Source organism: Semicossyphus pulcher, unplaced genomic scaffold (assembly GCF_022749685.1).
Source record: "Semicossyphus pulcher isolate SPU_LCO1_2020_fin unplaced genomic scaffold, fSemPul1.0.p SCAF_21, whole genome shotgun sequence".
NCBI lineage: Eukaryota > Metazoa > Chordata > Actinopteri > Labriformes > Labridae > Semicossyphus > Semicossyphus pulcher.
In genome coordinates, this window is record NW_027211695.1 from 7,343,213 (window position 1) to 7,363,580 (window position 20,368).

At 42.9% G+C, this 20,368-nt stretch overlaps 1 protein-coding gene across 1 annotated transcript in view; it reads right to left on the bottom strand.

Moving 5' to 3' along the window:
* Positions 1-3,992: 3,992 nt before the first annotated feature.
* Positions 3,993-20,368, bottom strand: part of LOC138600922 (inactive ubiquitin carboxyl-terminal hydrolase 53) — a 37,923-nt gene continuing 21,547 nt past the window's right edge. The window contains exons 10-17 of the mRNA XM_069672469.1: positions 20,063-20,231; positions 18,473-18,616; positions 17,226-17,372; positions 14,143-14,932; positions 13,321-13,388; positions 7,328-7,394; positions 6,516-7,240; positions 3,993-5,272 (exon numbers count right to left, since the gene is read on the bottom strand). Of these exons, the coding sequence (XP_069528570.1) occupies positions 5,196-5,272; positions 6,516-7,240; positions 7,328-7,394; positions 13,321-13,388; positions 14,143-14,932; positions 17,226-17,372; positions 18,473-18,616; positions 20,063-20,231 (2,187 nt within the window). The 3' untranslated portion in view covers positions 3,993-5,195. The remainder of the gene's footprint in view (positions 5,273-6,515; positions 7,241-7,327; positions 7,395-13,320; positions 13,389-14,142; positions 14,933-17,225; positions 17,373-18,472; positions 18,617-20,062; positions 20,232-20,368) is intronic.

Below are 20,368 nucleotides of genomic sequence, written 5' to 3' on the forward strand. Positions count from 1 at the left end.
ATTTCTGTCCCAAATACTTCAGTAAAAGCAAATATTGTGCGATTCTTTCTGTACTTAAAGTTTCAAAACATTTACCTTTATAGTAGTTATTTTAGGAATATGTTTTAAGTAGCTAGCCTATGTGTTTGTAAACACATAAACATACATTTGTGTCCGTGTGTGTGGTAGCTGAGCTAGCATAAATATTATGTAGCCTAACTGTAAACTGCTAATTGCTGGCTACTTTCGCCAAATTTAAATATCATGTAAGGCTTAAGTATCAAAAGTAAGGCATGGTTTGTCACAGACACAGGCAATAAGCAATAACCAAATCCAACAGGGACTCACCAAATGACGAACTGGCAGTGCTGACTGTAGAAATCTTCGATAAGGTGTCAGTATTTTCCACATCATTGTACAATGTTTTCCCAGGGCCTTTGTGGTCGTGAAACTCGGAGACTTTCTGGCTTGAGACTCCGAAATAAGTTAAAACTAACTTCTGTGGACTTCCAACTATTATTCAACGATAGGCTACAGTTTATTATGTTGGTCTTTTTTATGTTTTGATACTGGATTAAACATTTACTCGCGACAACGACGTGTTTTTTGGGTCATTGTACTGGTTTTGTTTGTGTCTTGCAGGCCTGGTAGTCATCAGGTGTTTCCAATTAACGGGAATGTGACGCTGCTCAGGTGCTTTCTAAAGGTGCGTTCAGGAACGTCCCGTAAATTCCAACGTCACAAAGGATATGTATCTTCTAAACATAATTCATTTCCAAATTTACATTTCCACCAATTTTATGTCTTGGCCACTGTTTTAAAATAATATATTTTTTAATGATTGATGATTTTTTGCGCACAATTTGATTGCTGCAGTAAATAAATGTAGCTTGTTTTTATGTCTACAAGTCATTCGCAGTAGAATTTTTATCACATTTATCACAGCAGGGGGAATTCTTTACAGTTCAAAATAATAGACATCTGGAATATGTGTGAACAAAAGCACAAATTAATTACTTCTATAAGTGCAATTACATTTCATAAACTCAATTAAAACCATACCATTTCCACATAAACGCCACCTAAAGTGTTACAAGTAGTGCACAGAGCTGCCACCTGTGGCCTGGAGCTATATTGCAACAATACAGATTTACAGTGAGGTATGATTGACAAGTGCCATCAGTCCTTCATCTGGGACACTAGAAATGTGATACCTACCTGTGGCTTTTAATTTAATTAACCCGCAATACACTAAAACAATTACATTTAATTTTTTTTGTCATTGTTATGGTTGTGCTGCAAGGGTTCTCAAACATATCATGCTGATAAGAGAGAGAAAACTGAAAAGAAGACAGGAAGTCGGCTAACAGGGAGTAAGGGTAGAGGAGAAAGTGCAAGTGAGGGCAGGGGAGATTTAAGCGAGAGGGAAAAGGCTGAGGTAAGTTGACAGAGTGAAAAATCATGTGAGGATGAAGGACGTGAGTGAGCTTGAGGGACAGTTGGAGAGTGAGAGAGGCAGAAATCGAGAGAAAGAGAGCGCAAAGGGAGGGGAAATGAGAAAACAGAAGTCTGACTCTGACAGTGGAGCACTGAGCTCAGCTGATGGCCCCTAATGAAGTACGGCAGCTGCAGAGGAGGAGCACACACTGACAGGCCCGGTCCCACTCTGATGGATTGCGGAGCAGACACACACACACACACACACGCACACACTCGAAGACAGCTAAGTTTTAAGGATCCCAGCTATGATAGACATGCCATGCAATGAGGAGCAGAGTACTGAACGACAGAACACCGTCAGGATTCTCTGAATTCATTGCATCTTTTTTCTTTCTCTCTTGAACAGTGAAACTACTTTTTATTTTATTTTGAAAAATTACTATTCTTTCCTATTTTTATATCTTTTGATTTAGACAAAAACTTTGTATGATTCAGACAACTGTGGGTGTAAATCCCCTCTCGGCCTGTTTTGCGAAGTCAATCATACAGTTGCTATTTTGGGACTCCAATAAAAATCCATTTTGTTTCCACTTATTCATTTCTTTTCAGAGAACTTATTTTGGATAATTCCAGTCTTGCTGTTGAGTCAATACAATCCTGAAATAGCTGTAATGAGTCATCTTCATTGCTAATGTTGTATGACAAACATTTCGAGGGGCAACATGCTGAAAATTAAAGAAATAATGCTACAAATAGCAACTCTGCAAACATCAGTGTTTGTTTTTACTAATGTTACATGAAGGACACACTTAAAATGCAACATCTAGACTGTTTTCATGCACAAAAATAATCTAATAAAGTTCTACCGAGACACCGAGTTAAACATTTATTAACAGAAATGTACAGTTTGAGCTTAACAATGACGTAAACAAAGTCATAATGCACATTGTTGTGGATGTCGAGATCAAGTTGCAGCTTTTATTTTGGTGGCAAAGTCCTCTGCTTCCCTCTAGAGGACAGAAATAGTAAGATGACGTATTTTATGTTCTGAATCATCAAAATAAAAGAAGGATCAGAGATTTCAGGCATCATTAAAAAGACACTGAAAATCATTGACGTGATTATAGCACACCCACATAACACAACAATCCTGAAATAACTTAGTATCAAAGTCAAACACTAGTATTATTGGCTCCATTGGTGGTGTCACTGACAGTCAGTTAACTCCCTGAGGAAATTCATAATGCGTCAGCATGGTAAAATCGCAGTAATAAGTTTAAGGTTTTTGTAATAGTTTGAAAAAGTTGACTTAATGTATATTGACTGTATTAAGTCAGACATTTAAAATATATTCAAGTATATAAAGTCTTTCTGAGAGGCCCTGTTGTCTCTCAGTGGTGTAAAGGGCCCAACATCGACTTTTGTTCAGGTTTAAAGTGTCCCTATTACAAACTACAAAACTAGAAACTTGCTGTAACATTATCATAAATTAAAGTATAAGTAAATATATAATACTGGGACACTGGTTTAGCTCAGTCGGTAGAGCATGCGCCCAATGCGGAGAGGCAACAGTCCAGTCGTAGGTTTAAAGCTGCTGTGAGGAACTTTTGGTTTGTTTTTGGCGCCCCCTGTGGACAAATCCGTACCTCTTGTCTCTTTGCTGATTTTGTCCTGTACATGCTTAAGTGGTGTTTTTTAACAAAAAATCTCCCCCTGCTTTCATTAACAGTCATATGTATCACTCACTTTAAATGAATGCCCTGTAAAATGTAAACAAAGGCAGCGTGCAGTTATTCCTCCTCACAGGAGCTTTAACTCCTGGTCTGTGATGATTTGGTACATATCATCTGCTGCTCTCTCCTCCCCACATTTCCCGTCTCTCTTCAGCTATCCTGTCCGATAGAGGCCAAAAAATAACCTTTAAAAATAAAACATAAATAAAATAATGTAAACAATTCAAAACACAATGATAGAGTACATGAAACATTAAAGGTGCAAGAAAGCCATTGGAAGGAATGATATAAACCAAAGTTCATAAACAGTGGACACCTGTAGTACTTTCATACACACAGTATCAAAGTGGTTTAATTCTAAATTATTTGTTTATTTTATAAATAAATTATGAGGGCAAGAAACTAAAAGGTGGAACAAGTTTCTTTTGTTCTGACTTTTTTCCAAGTATGTCTGTGCAGCAGAGGAATAGCCTGGAGATTAATGTGGGTAGCCAGTGCTTGACACTAGAGGGTACAATACTAAAACATGACAGCAGGTGGCAGCAAAGCACTACATTTCCATGCATGAGCGCCGACAATGATCTGCAGTTTTGTTCAAGTGGGAACTACCTTATAAACTCAGCAAAAGACAATGTTTATAAGGAGTATTAGTTTGAATAAACCCTATATTATCATACTGAACAAGCCTGAGGTGTCCTCCAGCTAAGTAACAAGGATTCAAGATCAGAAATTCTATATTATAAACTTTGTGCTCTTGAATGAGGCTTGACACGCAGATATGGTTAAATAAAATTGTTTATTTAACAATTATTAATCAATAAAAATAAAATTAAATGTTACAAAAATTCTTTAAAATCAAAGAATTGTACAAATCATGGCTCCAATTTCATCTTGTCAGGACATAGAAAAATACAAAAGGCACTGTGCATTAGAGTCTGCTGCATATATAAAACATCATGAACCAAAAAAATAGTCCGCTACTCAAATTTACAACATGTTATTATTAATAACCCCCTCGAAACACAAGCCTTGTTCGACTCTAGATGACAATTGTACAATTGAAGCGTTTTTTTTAAGAGAAACAGGACAGAAAAGTGAGTATTTATTAACTGTAAGGAGTGTGAGACGAAAACAATCAACCAGAATACATCGCAAAGACATGAAACTGTAAATATTGAAGCATTATGGGATGTGCGAATGTGAGGGGAGGGACATGCTTTGAGTTCATGTGCCACATTCTTTTCAACCAATAAACAATCAATTTAATATATCACCCATAACCTTAAAGCCCCTGGACACCCTCACAGGTGATAGAGAGAATTAGGTGTATTAGACTTCCTTCGGTTAATGTTTGCATGTGATTTGCAGAGGTCAATATATTTTGTGTACCAACATGAACGTGAGGTTTTCCCGTCTTAACAGAGGGGTCTTATTAAATAGAAACCTGTGTGGGTGTCCTGGAGCTTCACATTCACACGGATCCTTGGGATCCATTTTTAAGACGTGCCAAAAGAGCGCCCAAATATGTTAAACCACTTTCCACCAAGTTCCTAAACTCACTGAATAGCAGGTATATTGTGTCAAAAACAGAGAGAACTGGGGCAGACATGTCATAACACTGAAATGGGAGAAGTTAAACAAACAAATAAAAGCTTTCCATGGAGTGAGAGAAAGGAGAACTCTGTGTTGTATAATCTCTTGTGTGGTAAAGTGGCTGTTTGTGACACATTCTTTTCCAACCTTTTCAGCTACAAAGTTTTAGGCGTGTTTCTGTCTCCGTACCTTTTTTTTTTGGTGCTCTCTACTGTGCAAAAATTCACCATTCATTCAAAGCTTTTTAGGAGTTCATACCTAAAAACAGCAAGATAGCTTATAAGGACACCTGCCGTTCTTTTTTTACAATCTCTTTGGTTTCCAGTTTCAGGTCCAACTTTTGTCCAACTTTGTTATGACAAATTGAAGGAGTCAAACTGTCGCAGCCATAGTGCAGAACAATTCCTTTAGGCATCCGGTCGCTGGATCTTATTGATGCTTTTGCTAAAATCAGAGGAAACCGTGCTCGTCAAGTCCTTTTGGAGTGACTGGGTTCCACTTTGCAGTAGTCTTAGTTGTAGAATAGCCTGCAAGACAAGAGAAAAAGTTGGTACAAAAAGGCGCATACATATGGATGGATGCCATACACAAATTGTCAGCAAAGGAAAGAGGAAATACTTTCTTTGTGGTAACAACAAATAGACTAACTTCAAGAATCTAGATAAATCCTACGTGTTGACAGTTGATGGCGGCAACATGCAGTATTTGGCTCCAATCAGCCAATAAAATACAACAGAAGAAAGTGACCAGCCAAGTCAATAGCCAATGTAACTAGCTTCCGTGTGCTAGTCGCCAGCCTCGGAAGCTAATAACCAGCCTAGCCAGTAGCCAATCCAATGGGTTGCTAGCTTTAGCTTGCTAGTAGCTAGTCTTGGAAGCTAATGACCAGCCTAGCCAGTCGCCAATCCGATGAGTTGCTAGCTTTGGCATGCTAGTCGCTAGCCTCGGAAGCTAATGACCAGCCTAGCCAGTGGCCGATCCAGTGGGTTGCTTGCTTTGGCGTGCTAGACGCCAGCCTCGGAAGCTAATAACCAGCCTCAGAAGCTAATGACCAGCCTAGCCAGTAGCCGATCCAATGGGTTGCTAGCTTCAGCTTGCTAGTCACTCATCTCGGAAGCTAATGACCAGCCTAGCCAGTAGCCTATCTAATGGGTTGCTAGCTTTGGCATGCTAGTCGCTAGCCTCGGAAGCTAATGACCAGCCTAGCCAGTAGCTGATCCAGTGGGTTGCTTCCTTTGGCGTGCTAGTCGCTAGCCTCGGAAGCTAATAACCAGCCTCAGAAGCTAATGACCGCCTAGCCAGTAGCCAATGCAATGGGTTGCTAGCTTCGGCATGCTAGTCGCTAGCCTTGGAAGCTAATGACCAGCCTAGCCAGTAGCTGATCCAGTGGGTTGCTAGCTTTGGCATGCTAGTTGCTAGCCTCGGAAGCTAATGACCAGCCTAGCCAGTAGCCTATCTAATGGGTTGCTAGCTTTGGCATGCTAGTCGCTAGCCTCGGAAGCTAATAACCAGCCTCAGAAGCTAATGACCAGCCTAGCCAGTAGCAGATCCAATGGGTTGCTATGTTAGCCGCATGACATGCCGTCCTGGTCGAATGAATAGGCGGCTTCTCATTTACCAGCGCTGGCTTATCATTGGCCAGTTCAGTGGCTGGCTTCAGCAAGGATATGGCCTCCTTTGGCCTCTCAATAGTCTGAATTTTGTCCTTTATCCTGCGCCATTGAAAACACGACAGAACAGTATGAAAACATTATTAATAATATGCAATACCTGATTCTGCTCTGCTTTTCAAAGGCTCTGTTGGGTGAACATCCGGCAAAGGAAGCCCCCTCCCTTCCACATCACTCTCCCCTGATGACATATGATCCTCTGCTCTCATATACAAGGCCGGTCTCTTGTGGTATTTTGCCCGGTAAGTGTCCGTCATACAGTTATCAACAGAAAAATAGGTAGTGGGAAGAACCACATCTGTGTGACCTGGGGAGTCCGTACCGTCATCTCGCCCTGGATTCGGACTCGGTAACCTCTCATCGCTCTCGCTGGCCGACAGATCATTCCGGTCCTGGTCCGACGACCCCGACTTGGAGCTGGCATCCGACGAAAGCCTCTGCTCAGCAGGTGTCTCGATCCAGCGACGGAGGGTTGTGTGCGAGAGAGGGGACAAGCCGTTTCTAGGTTCATGCCGGGGGCTCAGCCGTGTCGGCACCTCCGGCGGTTGGGAGTGGACGCAAGATGGGTCAGCGTGACTGCTGCCAAAGGTCTTGGGAGGTAAAGGTGGAGGATAGTTGTGCAAGTAGGGGTCGACAGTGCCAGCTTCTTCCTGTTCAGAGAAAGGTCCAGCGAGGTCGTCGGAGCTGTTCCACTCAGAGCTGCTGGTCTTTGCTAGGTAAGGGGGGACGGGGCTCACGGGGCTGCCGTCCACATTATCCTCTCGTTCGCTGTCGTGGCCGTTGTTCTTCTCCAGGATGCCGGGAGTGTATCGGAACGCTCTTTGTCTGTTACACAGGAAAACACAGAAGTCTTTATCTTTTTACCACAAGTTTAATAAGTATTACAGCCATAAATATATATATTTTTTTTACCTGTGTATTGGTTGACCAGAGAGGAAGTGTGTGTCTTGCAAATCCGGAGATGTCCGTCCTTGCTCACCTAAACAACAACAAAAAAAAGCCTCATTTTAAATCACAACCCACTACATTTGTCATCCCTCCCAGATGGCCGAAAAATACAGCTAGCTAACATCTGTCATGGATTTCTATTTAAACGCAGCTACAATTCCCCCCCCCCCCACACCCCCCGTCTCCCCAGCAAAGACATGTTATCTAACTGGGGTCATGATGAGGCCCTTTTGCCCGGTGCTGGGGAGAGGAAGTATCAAAGCAGCTAGTCTGGCAGAACACCCTCAGGCCCCCCGTGTACCAATCTGACTGTCTGATCCAGCCAGAGAACATGGCCCCTCGGCCCTGTTAGCACTGAAATGAAACAATAAGGACCCTGAATGAACTCTAAAAACAGATTTTAAAGTTGGATCACAACAACTTCCTAACATTATAAAGAGAAGCCAATGAATTACGGCGTAATAGTTTAAACATAAGCGCAGATTTCCCCCACCGTTAGATCAGCGCTCACACATTTAGAAACAGGTCCCTCGGCGGGGGCTGGTGTGGAGCTAAGCCAAGTTAGCATGGTGGGTGTGATTTACAAGGCTCCAGACAGACAACAGCTGACTAACAGGACGAGGAAGAGAAAGAGAGAGAGTGGTAGAGGACCATCTGTGATGTGTCAGCATACCCCCTTTTTTTTTTCTCCTCCCTCTGTGCTCTCTCAAAGCATTAGTGGCTAAATCCTTTGTGCTGGCATGCAATTACGCCGGGGTCAGACTCCAGACTCCAGATCCCCTCCACTACACTATTGCATTTTTAAGCCGCTAAGTCCATGTGGCGATTCACAATTTGATGACGCTGATCTGCAATGTTGGCAAGCAAATGTAACAATATCTATGTTGGAAAACAAAAAGAGACGCAGTTTACGCGGCGAGAAAATCCCCTCGTCTTCACTGGTCAGGTGTTTCAAGGAGACGACATCTGCCGGCTGGGTTTTTGCGGTTGTTTTATGTGAATTTAAATGTAAACCAAGTCTTCACGCTCAGGTCCTGGCTGATCTCCAAAAAAACATTCATTTCCGTGATATTTTGGGATCACTGCTGCAGCTCCGAACGCCAGCAAAAACAGATGTACTCAAGGTGTCCTGCTGTTTACACGGCCTACTGCACTTGCCTGGGAATCCGTCCATGTACTGTGATTGCTTGGATTAGACTCTGGCTCAGTGGCATTCAGAGTACTTTCTAAACTGCATGTTAACTGTAAAGTATAAAGTCAAGCCAAGAGAGTGCGTGTTATTTTGTGCGCTTGCTACATGCGGGAACAATGACTACAACACGTGTGAACATAAGGAAACTCAGACGTGTCTCTTATCCTGTTATACAGGATCATGCAGAGGGAAGTTCAAAAGAGGCACCTGTTTGGCGCCCGATGTTATCCACTGAAAAAGTTATTCAGGACGGAAACAGACACAATTATTCCAAGAGCTCCCAGAGGAAACAGAAAATATGCCTCCACACACACCATGAAAATAAACCCTAACTAGTTTTTTTGGGAAATTGTACATGCAAAAATTTCCTGACAGGCTCCTTTGAAGTTTTGTTGATGCGACAAAAAAAAACAACAACAAAAAAAAAACTCAACACATTTCAGTTCTGAGGCTGTCAAGTCGAGATTTGTAGTTCACCGAGTTCTGTGCTGTCTGGGGTACTTAAAATTCTGTAACATCAATCAGACTCCGTGCATATTTGCCGTTCAGCTTTTCATTAAGAAGTGAACCGCGCGGGGAGGAACCCTGGAAGAGAGTCAACTTTTCAACTTTATCTGTCGGTGGCCAGAACTCCAAGAAATCATCAGAAACTCTTTAAAATCAGTCAGAATAGCCTCTGTTTCTGTGTGTGTGTGGGTATGGTAGTCACTGGCTTGTGTGGGGGAAACAATAAAAGGGCTATGCTAGGTAGCATTGCTAAGTCATAGACGCACATCATCTTAGAATAATATTTTTCCATTTACTTTTAGGATTTATCCATCCATGAGGGTAAAGTCAAAGGAGCAACTGTCAGTCAAAGCTGGAGTTCTCTGTAATCGATAGGTTACAGGGTGAGAATACAACGAGAATACACCGGTGGATCGTCTAAAAAATCGGCAGTCTAAATTTCAAACCTCACGATTTTGAACGAGACATGACATCGGAGGTGGGCGTCCTAGATTGAGGAAGTGTAGTTTCGCGAGCCTACTGGCCTCGGCCAGATGTTGTGTTTACGTAGTCTGGCGGAGGTTTTCCAGGACCCATTGGAGACCGGATAGCGTCCTCCAAAGGCACAGAGCAAAACTGCATTTTTTTTTTACTATAATGGCATTAGCTCCTCATAATAGCATGATAGGACTGAGGCTGAAAATCGGCCAACTGGCCCTTTAAAGTGCTAATCTTGAAGATCTCAGTTTCGTTCTCTTTGGCGGCACATGTGGCTATAAACGGTAATTGCGGGAGCACACTTCCCAGATATGCAGACAGTGTTGTATGTGTGACATCCACGGTTGGCTCGCCGACGGTCGCTTTCCTTTTCAGACTGTTTGCCTTCATCTGAACGTCAAATTTGTTTGTTTTTCTTTGGATTTTCACTTATTTTTGAAGTTGTATCTGTAATCATCGATCTTTTCTTTGTTTGTTCAGCCATAGTAGATTACTGTTTACTCACAACACTTGCAGAGACCGGAAAAGCAGCCGCTTTGTCCCGCCTACCCTCTCTGGCAGACCAACCACTGCTGGCTGATGGAAAACGCGTCACTAACTGGGCGCCGTGATTTTTCCCTTAGAAGTCGCCACAGACACGCTATCTGTAATACTGCAAATGCAAAGGCTTTCATCAGTGGGCCATAGGCTCAATCACAATTGTGTTACCTCATTCGGCGATAGATAGTGACTCATTTATTTACATGACAATTTTTATTATCACTTTAATTCAAGCTTTTATTTTGTTAGTGATCCGGATTTATTTGAATGAAAATCTTCAAGATTATCACTTTAAAATACACATTTCTCCTGTTTATATAATCATAACTTTTAAAATAATATAGTGTGTCTCTATGGACTCTTGTTGAGGTCTTCAGGAGCCAAAAGAGCCAGAACAAATTGAGAAAAGGCACAATTTACTGTCAAGATCACAGGTTGAAGTGCACCCATCTCCTGACAGCCGTGACCTTTCACGCTCGCACAGACAGGACATTTCAACATAATGCAACTGAAGAGCTCTTTTTTTTTTAACAACAAGGACTAAAGGTCACAAAGGTGACTCAGGAGGAGACTTTAGGTCTCTTTTTGATGTACACGAGAATAAACGCCCGCAGTCAAAAAATGTCAGGCTGACTCCTCACGCCCTGCCCTCCCACATCTGTGTGCTTTTAGAAAGGATTTTGGACTTTAATGGACTACTGGAATCTGCTCAGGCCGCTCTGAAACTGCAGCTCAGGCCAGACTACCGCCGCTGAACTCCAGCCAAATTGACTTTGGACACATTTACTGCGGCTTGTCAATACAATTTGCAGACAGCGGGGCGTAAATATCGCACAGTGACTTTAAAACAGCGACTGAAAAATGGACCTTTTAGAGAATATTAGCCAATTTAAGATTTAAAAGTTAAGCAGTTCAAAGCATTTGTCAATTTAATACACACTTATTCAAGATACAGATTTAGATCCTTTGCAAATTCAAGTCTCTGGACGTTTTATAAATTATAAAAGAGGCGTGTTTTGACGACTGTTTTGTCTCTTTAAAGGCACTAGAGGGCGGCCAGCCTGAGTGAGGTCATAATGAGAGCTTTTCAAAGTAAAATGCAACACATCCTACATGCATACAGAAACGTATAACACACATGCATCACCGAGTATGCCAAAGAAGTGTTTGTGCCTTTGCCAGGGCTTCTTTCACATGAATCACTCAGCTTGTTCAGACGCTCACAGGCCAATGAGAAGGCTTTTCCCCCCACCTCGCTGCGCTATTTTCAACTCTGAGTAAAACTTAACTAAAAAAAAAATGTAGCTGCTGTTTTTTTATGCTGTATTTCATAACTCTCTGAGACCTTGAAAAAAAAAATGGCATTTTGGTTGCCTCGTGTTTGAATACCACCTTCTGACAGGCCCAGTCATGGCATTTTCTGCGCGGCTGGGCACAGCTGGGTGGCCCCTGCAAGCTCACTCATCTCCTCCTCCTCTTATTCAGGATTAACTCCTGTTAGGGGAATTAGAGAGGCATTTTTCTACATATTTGTTCATTTATAAAGATTTTTATCTCTGCGCTGGTGCTGCGTATATCACAGGAACGCATGAAGCAAAAAGTATGTGACGGGTGTCCATGCGACAAACCGCCCCCCAAGTGATGTTCATGTAATCTAATCTCCCTCCATCCTGTGTGGAAGATAAAATAAGGTATTTTTGAGGAAGAAATACAGGATTTTTATTTAATTTCTTCTTCAACATGTTTCACTAAGCAATGAAGGAGACATCCAATTTTAAAAAGAGAGTTTTCTTCAAGGATTGCTGCTTCCTTTCAGCCTCTCTGCGTTTCTCTGTGTGTTGCATAACACAAACTTTACTTTACAGGAAGAAAGGTCAAGGCCAGTTAGTGAGGAACGACATATTTTCATGCAGTATCCCTTCAATCAAGCTGTGACCTTAACACTACTGATGGGACAATAAATCAGGTAAATTGCTCAGTACTAACCTAATCTCTATTTCTACATAGAAGTGTAGAATCTGTAGGCAGGGACGTGACATTTTAGGGACGGCAAGTGTTCTAGTTTACGGTAGTAGTACGCTTGTGGTCCGAGTAATAATGACCAATCATGATCATGGTTTAGCTTCTTATTAATCTGGGATCCCATCGGCTATAGTCTTACGACGATATAGCCTCTGGGGACACCTGTGAACATGCCGGGGCATGTCGCCGGCGGTTAGTTATCAATGACTTCCTTTTCGCCATTGTTTACAGAAAAATAATTAATTACTTCAATTAAAGGGTCTTAACTTTGCCGAAATTTCAACATCATGATGCAGATTAGTAAAAAGTAAAAATGAAGTTTTGTCAGGTCCTCAAGAGGAGAAGAAAACAACTTTTAAAATGCTCGTTTGTTGAACGGAGGTCGGATCGATTATGATGCATTCTAGGAAGTCGGGAAATCTGAAGCTTTTTGGCTTTCGTGACACACCATCAAGGGAATTTATCTCAAGTTGAATTTTGGATCGAGAGCAGATTGGTAGCCGTTAGCATGCAGATGTCTGTTTGTAGAGATTAATAAGAAGCTAATTCGTTGTCAGATAGCCGCTGATGTCGATGACGTTCCGCCTGCTTTTGCTCTCCACACAGACTGTTTTTCCTGCATGCGCCACAGCCTGCTGATATGTGATTGGTCAATATTACGGACTACAAGTGTAGTTCAAACAGAACACTTGCCGTCCCTAAAATCCACGTCCCTGCCTATAGATTCTACATTTCTATGTAAAATCTGTAAATAGAGATTAGCTTCTTATTCATCTCTATAAACAGACATCTGCATGTTGACAGCTAACAAGCCGTTCTTGTTCAACTTGGGATAAATTCCCTTGACGCTGTGGCACGAAAGCAGTTCAGCGTTCAGATTTCCCGACTTCCTCGAATGCATCAGAAATTATCCTCTGGACCTCCGATCAACAAACGAGCATTTTAAAAGTTGTTTTCTTCTCCTCTTGAGGACCTGACAGGCTACATTCCCGGCATGTTCTCCGTTCCCCAGAGGCTATATTGTCGCTTGTCTGTAGCCAATGGGAGCTGAGATTGGTCCTAACCTAATGCTTCAGATCCTTACAACAGAAACTCAGAAGTAAAGTAGATTTTATGATGTGTCTAAATTATATAACGGTTGAATGTTTTAATGGCACCTCCATACTTGGCTACAATAAAGTTTATTCTGTGCACAGAGGTGCATCTAAGAGTTACTTACCAGTGGAATATGCCGAGTGCAGCGTGTCAGCCTTCAAATCATCGCTCCTTCTCTGAGGGAAGTGATCCCTAAAATACAAAATAAATTCAATTATTCATGCATTGTGGATTGCCACGAGAAATTCCAGAGCTTGATCTTTTTACCAACCACTTAAAAAGGGACTAAGACGGCTCCTTGCTGTGAGCATAAAAGTGGCAGTAAACCCTCACGACCCCAGCCTAAATATGTTTTTATCATGAATGATTTACAGCAGTGAAATCTGATCTAAATGCACAAACATCTTATTGTGAAAACAAGTGCTAATGATTTATTCATGCCTTTTTTCTACTTGTTTGTTACTTTGAGGCACCTGAAGTTTCCTATCAGCGTTATATCTATTATCAAATGCATTAAAGTGTTGTAATAAAGCAAAAGAATCACAAGATGTCTCCACTATAAGAGGAAGACTTAATTATCAAAGTGCTTTACTAAAATACCCTCAAGACAAAGGCTTAAATAATGCACAAGCGGGTTTAGGAAGTCAGCTCTCTTCTCTGAGTAACAGGAGGTGTCAGCTCGTTGGGATCATTAACTCCAAACAAGACCTGCACAACAAAGCCAACACACCACAGCCCCAGCATAATCAGCCTGCTGCCTCTGCCTTGTGTGCGTTTATGTTAAATGGGTCTCGCTATTCTTAGAACAGTTTGTGTGTTATGTTTAATCATTCAAAAATGGCAGCACTTTTGAGAGTTCGGCATGACGAGGCAGCATCCTGACACCGGCAGAAATCGCACAGCAGGAATTGTGTTTCTGTGGTTGATGAAACTTTGATCGGTTTACCTCGTCAGATGCAGCTCAGGTATGGGCCGCAGATCCTTCGAGGAAAGGTTCTCCACTACAGGCGAGTCCAGATTTGCGGAGCCGTTGCTTAGTCTGTCGCTGCTCTCGTACCCAGATTCAGTTCTTTGGATCTTCCAGTTGTCACTCCGCACTTTTAGAGCCGGCGTGCCCTTCGACCTGTCCTTGTCGCTGTAGCCGCCCCGGCCGTCTGAGTCCAGCGAGCTCCGGCTGCCACCTGTTTCATGCCTCTGCTCGTCCTCGTAGATGGTCATGAGGCTCTTGGGTTTGCGCTCCTCTCTGCCTCCCCACGTAAAATCTCTGTCCCGCTCTCGGTCACGGGAAGGCGACTGACTGCTTGGTCTTCTCCGTGGGCTGTGCTGCCTTCGCTCTTGACTTTCCGAGTTCCCACTACTGCTGCTTATAACGCTGTCCACGTTTAGCGCCTCCCGCATGGGCTTCCACGGGCGGCTGGGGCGGCTGCGGCCGTTCCCTCCGCTTCCAGAACGCTCTCTGGAGTCCTGGCTGCTGTCGGTGTCATACCCATTGGAGAGCTGCTCTAACCTGCGGCTGTGGTGGCCGCTGTTGAAGCTGGGCACGCTGGGCAACACTTGGACCCTGGAGTGAGAGCGGGCGGGCTCGTGCGAGGAGGACCGGCCGCCGAGGTGGGGTGTCCGCTCAGTCCGGGTGGGACCTTTGCCTTGGCTGCTGTACAGTCGGGTTTCCAGGTGTTGCCTGAAGCCATTCTCTGGAGGGGAGACGGAGCGGGAGTAGGTCCTGTCCTGACCTGGATCTGGTTTGAAACAAAGAAGCAGCATTTTTCAAACTGCCAACTTGCTATAATCAATTATATAAACGTGAGTTTAAACATTTAAACATCTCTTGTTTCGACTGATACACATGGGAGAAATGACTTCATCTGATTGTCTGTTTGCACCATGAGCAGCAGCAGTATTTGCATGAAATTAACTCTCACTAAAACCTCGACACCAACGCACAAAGCTGCGCCACAGCACGCTGCAGCTCGTGCAGAAAGTGAGAGAAGGGCAAGACGACAACAAGGTTACTGACATTTATGTCGGCAGATGACAGGAAGGTGTAAATTAGAGCCGACAGGAGTCGACTTTCCTGCCTCTGTGTACACAGAGGGTCGCCGGCTCATGCAGATACTGGTGATAAAAAAATAGCACTTGCGTTGGCTGGATTTTCACATGTACAGGCACACGTGCGGGTTTTCCAAACGCAGTGACGAGTGACATTTCTGCATGTGATGTGTGTCTGCTGCTCCAAGGACGCTTCCAGCCATTATAGCTGTTTTCAAAATGTATGGCCGGACATCCTTCCTGGAAACTACTTCATTTGTGTCAGTATTCGTGCACACTCCTATTTCTCTCTATGACAGTGCCATAAGTCTTGCAGTAAGCTGCCTGTACATGCTCCGTTCCTAGATTCCAAAACTTGTATTGTTCAAGCCCTCATTTAAATTTTAAAGGAGCAGTTTGCGTCTGGAAAAAGGCGCTGTCAGTCAAAGCTGGTGTTCTCTGTAATCGATAGAAGCAATGATATTTGAAATTGGGGCCGTAGCTGTGGAGAAAGTTGCACAAACAGCTCGTGGTTTCGCCCATTCTACATTCCTACAACACCCAGCGTGCATTGCGCCCCTCCCTCTGAAAGGCCCAGCGAGAGACGCTGGAGTGAAATGCTACCATTTTCCAGTCAAGGACATTGATCGCTGCAGGCAATGGCTCAGAGCGCTACAGAATCTGATATACGACGAGAATATACCGGTGGATCGTCTAAAAAATCTTCGGGTCTGCAGTCTACATTTCAAACCTGACGATTTTGAACGAGACATGACATCGGAGGCGGGCGACCCAGATCCAGGAAGTGTAGTTTAGTGAGCTCTCTGGCCTCCGCCAGATGATGCGCTTTCCGTAGTCTGGCGAAGGTTTTCCAGGGCCTATTGGAGAGGCTGACAGCGTCCTCCAAAGGCACAGAGCAAACTTGCATATTTTTCTACCATAATGGCATTAGCTCCCCATAATTGCACAATAGGACTGAGGTTGAAAATCGGCGAACTGGCCCTTTAAGATTCATCTCTGCAATGCATTTTTAAAGCCAATCATGCTCGAGTCAGAGGCTGCATGCTTTGTCCTGTAACGTTGTGTTGTAGGGTACAAAAAGTGAATTTAATAGCACATATAACTGTCACTCCTTGGACATAACCCACATAGAGATTGACTCCCTCCTGCGTTGGATTTTGCTGACTGAGTGCCAGACTTAAATCACTTCCAAAATTGCTCTCTATGTTTCTGTGCATATATATGATACCGTTGTACTTTACAGAGTTTCAGCTGCCGGCTCAATGTCGTCAGCAGTAAACAAGGCTGTGCATCATTTTGTCCCGTCCACATCGATGCAACCAGAAATCATTCTCAAACACCCGGGGGTTCGCCCTGCGAGAAGTTGCATAAGCATGTCTTGAGTGTTTTTTTTCTTGGGGAAGACTTTTTAAAGTGCTAGCCTGTGCATGCGGTAAATTCTTTACCACTTACATTAACCGTAGTGTCACCTCCAGCCTCGACATCCATCACGACGGCGACACTAGCCGCCTTTAGCCTTGCGCATTCAATCATAACGGGACGTGAGCTCGCTGCTAAGACAGGCTGTTGACGTGGTGGATTTGGGAGCGTGATACGATTGTTGCAGCATAATCCCTTCACTGGATCTTAATTGAAAGTGTTGTGTGTGTGATCATATAAAATACTCAATTTGTGAGGTATAAGAAGGAGGGGATATGATATTAGATCACCCTTTAATTGACTTATAGAGTAATAATGACTGTGTGGTTGATCTGCTTCATTTAGAGTGTTTGTTCACGTAGACAACAGAGAGAAGAAGCAATAGCTCTGAGTCTAAGAGAGTGGGATGAAGGCAGCCTCCTACAGACGTCAGCACTTAATCCCCTTTCTGACACATTGCTCCCAGTTACATAAGGGGCTGGGGAAGTGGAGGGCTAGCCTTTTGTACCTAAAAGCCTGCCTATTCTTATGTTAGTATTGCTACATACTGTCTGCAGAACTGACCTCTGTAGCGTGACTCCGGCCTCCGTTGACCGCTCCGATCAGGCTCTCTTCTGGTTGGATGCATCCCACGCACCTCTCCTGCTCTCTGGGCAACTTCTCGAGAAATGTCCCTGAGGCGGCTCTTGGGATCGTTGGAGCTAATTTTCACTGCAGGAAAAAATAAGACATGTCAGGTATAAGCAAGAGGAATTTGACAAAATTTCCCAAATGAGGGACAGAATATATATATTTTTTAATCCCAGTTGAACCTCTGCTGAATCAGGAGGGGATTTCCATCACTGCAGACACCATTAAAATTATTTTTAACCCAGTGCATGTATAGATATGTATTGTCACTACATCATTTTCCTTCCGCTGTTTCCATCTTGCACCCCCGAGGCACCGAGCAGCTGCCGAGTGTGTACAAACTTTACACACTTTGCGGTACATTTTCTGCTACGTGCAGGGTGGAGACATGGCAGCGCAGAGACTTGACAGATATTCACTTTGAAACGCGGTGATTAGTCATGGCAGTGGAAAACATGATCATTCTGTGGGGGTCTGTCGGCTGTCTGAGATTTCAACAGGAATCAATGTGAAGAGAGGATGACGTTTGGAAATGTACGAGGTGTTTTTTGGGACTATATCTTTGGGAATCTGTATTTTCTTCGGCACCGAAAAGCAGTAAATTCTTCCCCAAGTAAGGGGAAGAATAAAGATTTCTATTACCTTTCCAGCTTCACACAACAATATTATAAAAAAGTATAACATAAAACAATATAATAATATAAAATAAGATGTAATTCACCAGTTTTATCTGCGCCAACAGCATCTTTTCACAAATCTCTTCTTCTAAATGTACACTCTTCTCACCACTTGCTCTTAAGTATGTGCAGAATTCGCAGTGACCTCGCTCCTCAGCGAGGGCCCCTAATCCCCTCCGTATTACTAACATGGCCCGATTTAGTTTTACAGCAAAGACATTTAATTATTTCTTCTTTCGGTTGCTATGCCAGATCTGCGCTCGTCACCACTCTCTGTGGACAAACATATTTAGAAATTAAGCAGTCCTTCAAGGGTTGGAATCACAACCACCACACGATGTGACTCTAATCTGTCTGACATGGTTCCTATCTTTAATTACTGCAAAACACTATTTCCACAAGCACATATAGTGTGTTTGAATGATATTTTGGTTTACGTTTTACAATGAAAACCTTTGCATTCAGTTCCTCTACATGTCCCTTATTGCACATGTTCTGTCTTACCTGGTCCCCGTCCTCCACTGGTCTGAGCGCTGCCCCTGCTGAAGGATGACGGGCTCTTCTGTTTGAAAGAGTTTTGGCTCAACAGAGCGTTCAGATTCTCCCTGGTGAGGTCCAACTTCTTCGGGGTTACTGGAGACTCAGAGCCTGCAGAGGAAATAAAAAAAACACATACATTTTCAACAAAAACAAACAATACAATAAAATAATATACCAACAAATACATAGTCTACGCTATGTAACCGACGGAATCCGCACAATCTTCTCGTTGATTTTGAAGGATGATCCAGTTTGGTCCGGCGCCCTGTCAGCTCTGATGGGCAGTGAGCGGATGCCACAGCTTGGACCTGGGGCAGGGCCAGCATGGAGAGTTGGAGGAGGATCTTTTAAGGGGATAAAAACGTCCCCAACCAAACAAATCCAGGGATATATAATCCAAACAGCAGAGCTGCTCATAAACAAATTTTCATTACTGCCCGCAAAGGCAACTTATGATCCGGGATTTAACACGCCCTATAAAGAGCTGTTTTTCTGTTTGCTGAACCCGATTTGCGTTTAAAGCTATTTGCAAATGAAGTGAATTTTAGTTAAATAAATGTGTCATATGATTACATTTGTATTCAGCAGAGGTGTAACGAGTACTGAGATATTCTACTCAAATAGAAGTACAGTTACTTCACTGAAATTGTACTCAAGTAAAAAGTAGCTCACTGAAAAAGTACTCAAAGCAAACTAATGTCATAAATAGCTTCATAAAGCAGGTTATGAAAGCTTATTGTGTAATCTGCAGCCCTCAGCTCACAGTTATAATTAAAATAAAACTTTGTTATTTTCAAACCTGGGCCTGTGTTTTCATGTTTTGGTGTCAAAATGACAAAGATGAACCTTTTGTCAAAGAGTAAGATCCTTTGTTTAACCAGAAACAGCAGTTATATCTCTCTCTGTAAAGCCACCAGACTCCATTGACAAAAACAGTAATTTTACCTCACAGAACACAGGAGTTGCTGACGGTCTACGGCTGCCTCGATCGGTTAGTTTGTTTGTGTTATTGTGTGGTGTTTTAAAAGGGTTAGTTCGGTTCTGAACCAACGTGTGTTACGACGTGTAACAAGGCAGCGGTACACCAGCAAGTCCCGTGTTCTGTGAGGTAAAATGACTCTTTTTGTCAATGGAGTCTGGTGGCTTTGAAGAGAGTGATCTAACAGCTGTTTATGGTTAAACAAAAAACTTCTGGCTGTCTGGTCCAAGTCAGTGTTTCTTTCTAGCTTGTAATATCCGTAGATAAATATTTTACTCAGTAACTGATGGATGTACAAATGTAGTGAATTACTTTACTTAATCTAAAACATTAAGTAAAAGTAAAATTACGTTAGGGTACTTGTAATTCGTTACGACCACCTCTGGTTTTTAGTCAAATTTGTCCCTCCAGCTTGCCGTACAGGCTGAATATGTCAAAAGAAGATGAACCCAAACACTTCAGACTCTTTCTCTATGTCCTCAATCAAGTAAAAGTCAGCCTAGTTCCTATAGGTGAGTTAATTGTACACAAATAACGACTCTATTTTTATTAAACCCTTCCTGGATGGTTCGTACCTTGCACTTCTCCATTTACAGGCGTCTTGTAGTGAGACTGGCTGCTGTTTTGTCTCGAGGCATCATCTGCGGTGATAGCGCTCCCGTCGGGGTTGGAGTAAAAGAGGAGGAGAGGCTGGAAGTGACCTTTGATACATTTGCTGACCACATCTTTCCACCTGGAGCCGATCTGGAGCATAAAGACAAGAGGAAGGTGGTCAATGCACGCAATGCAGAGATTCAAGAACAGTCGACATACGAACTTTGCACTTTTCTTGTGTGAAAGTAAATCAATTTGAAGCTTTAAAGAGGGTTTAAAATGCAGGA